We start from the raw sequence: 657 nt of genomic DNA, 5'->3' as shown, positions 1-657 counted from the left end.
CCTCTCCCAGACCACACTCTTCTCAGCCTGGTTTTTCCCTCCTGTAGGCTCAAAAAGGCAAGCCGAATGAGTCCGAGTACGGGAATATTGCCTATCCCCCTGCGGCGAGGAACGTGCACGCCAAGGCTTCACGGAAATCCTCCAAGTAAGAGCTCCCCTAACCCAGAGGCCCGGCTATGCCGGCCTCTGGCAACAGTCTCCCTCCTGGCTTGGCTGGCTTTTCCCTCTCGCTCACTTCTCCCCTTGTTTTCCCCCCGGTCTTACAGGCAGAAAGAGGAGTCGACAGTTTATGAGAACCTTGGGAAAAAGGAGGAGAAGGTGCGGAAACAGCGCTCCTCGGAGAAGAAGCTGAAAGGCTCGCTGAAGAAAAAATAGGCGCCCGTTGCAGGTAGCCCCGTGGGGGTTCTGAGCCGGGGGGGCAGGTCTGGAGCTCACATCTAGGCTGGCCTCTCTCGCATTCCTTGCTCCCGGACTGGAATTCGGCCTTCCCCTTTCCTCCCGCTCTGAAGTGGATGGCTTTCCAACCCAGCTGGCTGGCGTCGCTGCCCTTCCCTGTGCGCCCAGTGAAGTCTCCTGCTGCCCCGTCGTCATTCCCGAACGGGAAAAACCCACCACCCGCCTCCTTTCCCTTCCTCTCGGGGCACCGGGGCCCAGGCT

At 60.0% G+C, this 657-nt stretch overlaps 1 protein-coding gene across 2 annotated transcripts in view; it reads left to right on the top strand.

The window, feature by feature from the left end:
• Positions 1-375, top strand: part of PTPN6 (protein tyrosine phosphatase, non-receptor type 6) — a 14,749-nt gene extending 14,374 nt beyond the window's left edge. For both annotated transcript variants that reach the window (XM_010159773.1, XM_010159774.1), the window contains exons 14-15: positions 48-145; positions 267-375. In XM_010159773.1, coding sequence (XP_010158075.1) covers positions 48-145; positions 267-375 — 207 coding nt within the window. The remainder of the gene's footprint in view (positions 1-47; positions 146-266) is intronic.
• Positions 376-657: the final 282 nt, after the last annotated feature.

This window comes from Eurypyga helias, unplaced genomic scaffold (assembly GCF_000690775.1).
Source record: "Eurypyga helias isolate BGI_N326 unplaced genomic scaffold, ASM69077v1 scaffold24569, whole genome shotgun sequence".
Classification (NCBI taxonomy): domain Eukaryota; kingdom Metazoa; phylum Chordata; class Aves; order Eurypygiformes; family Eurypygidae; genus Eurypyga; species Eurypyga helias.
This window is presented reverse-complemented; position numbering and strand designations above follow the sequence as displayed.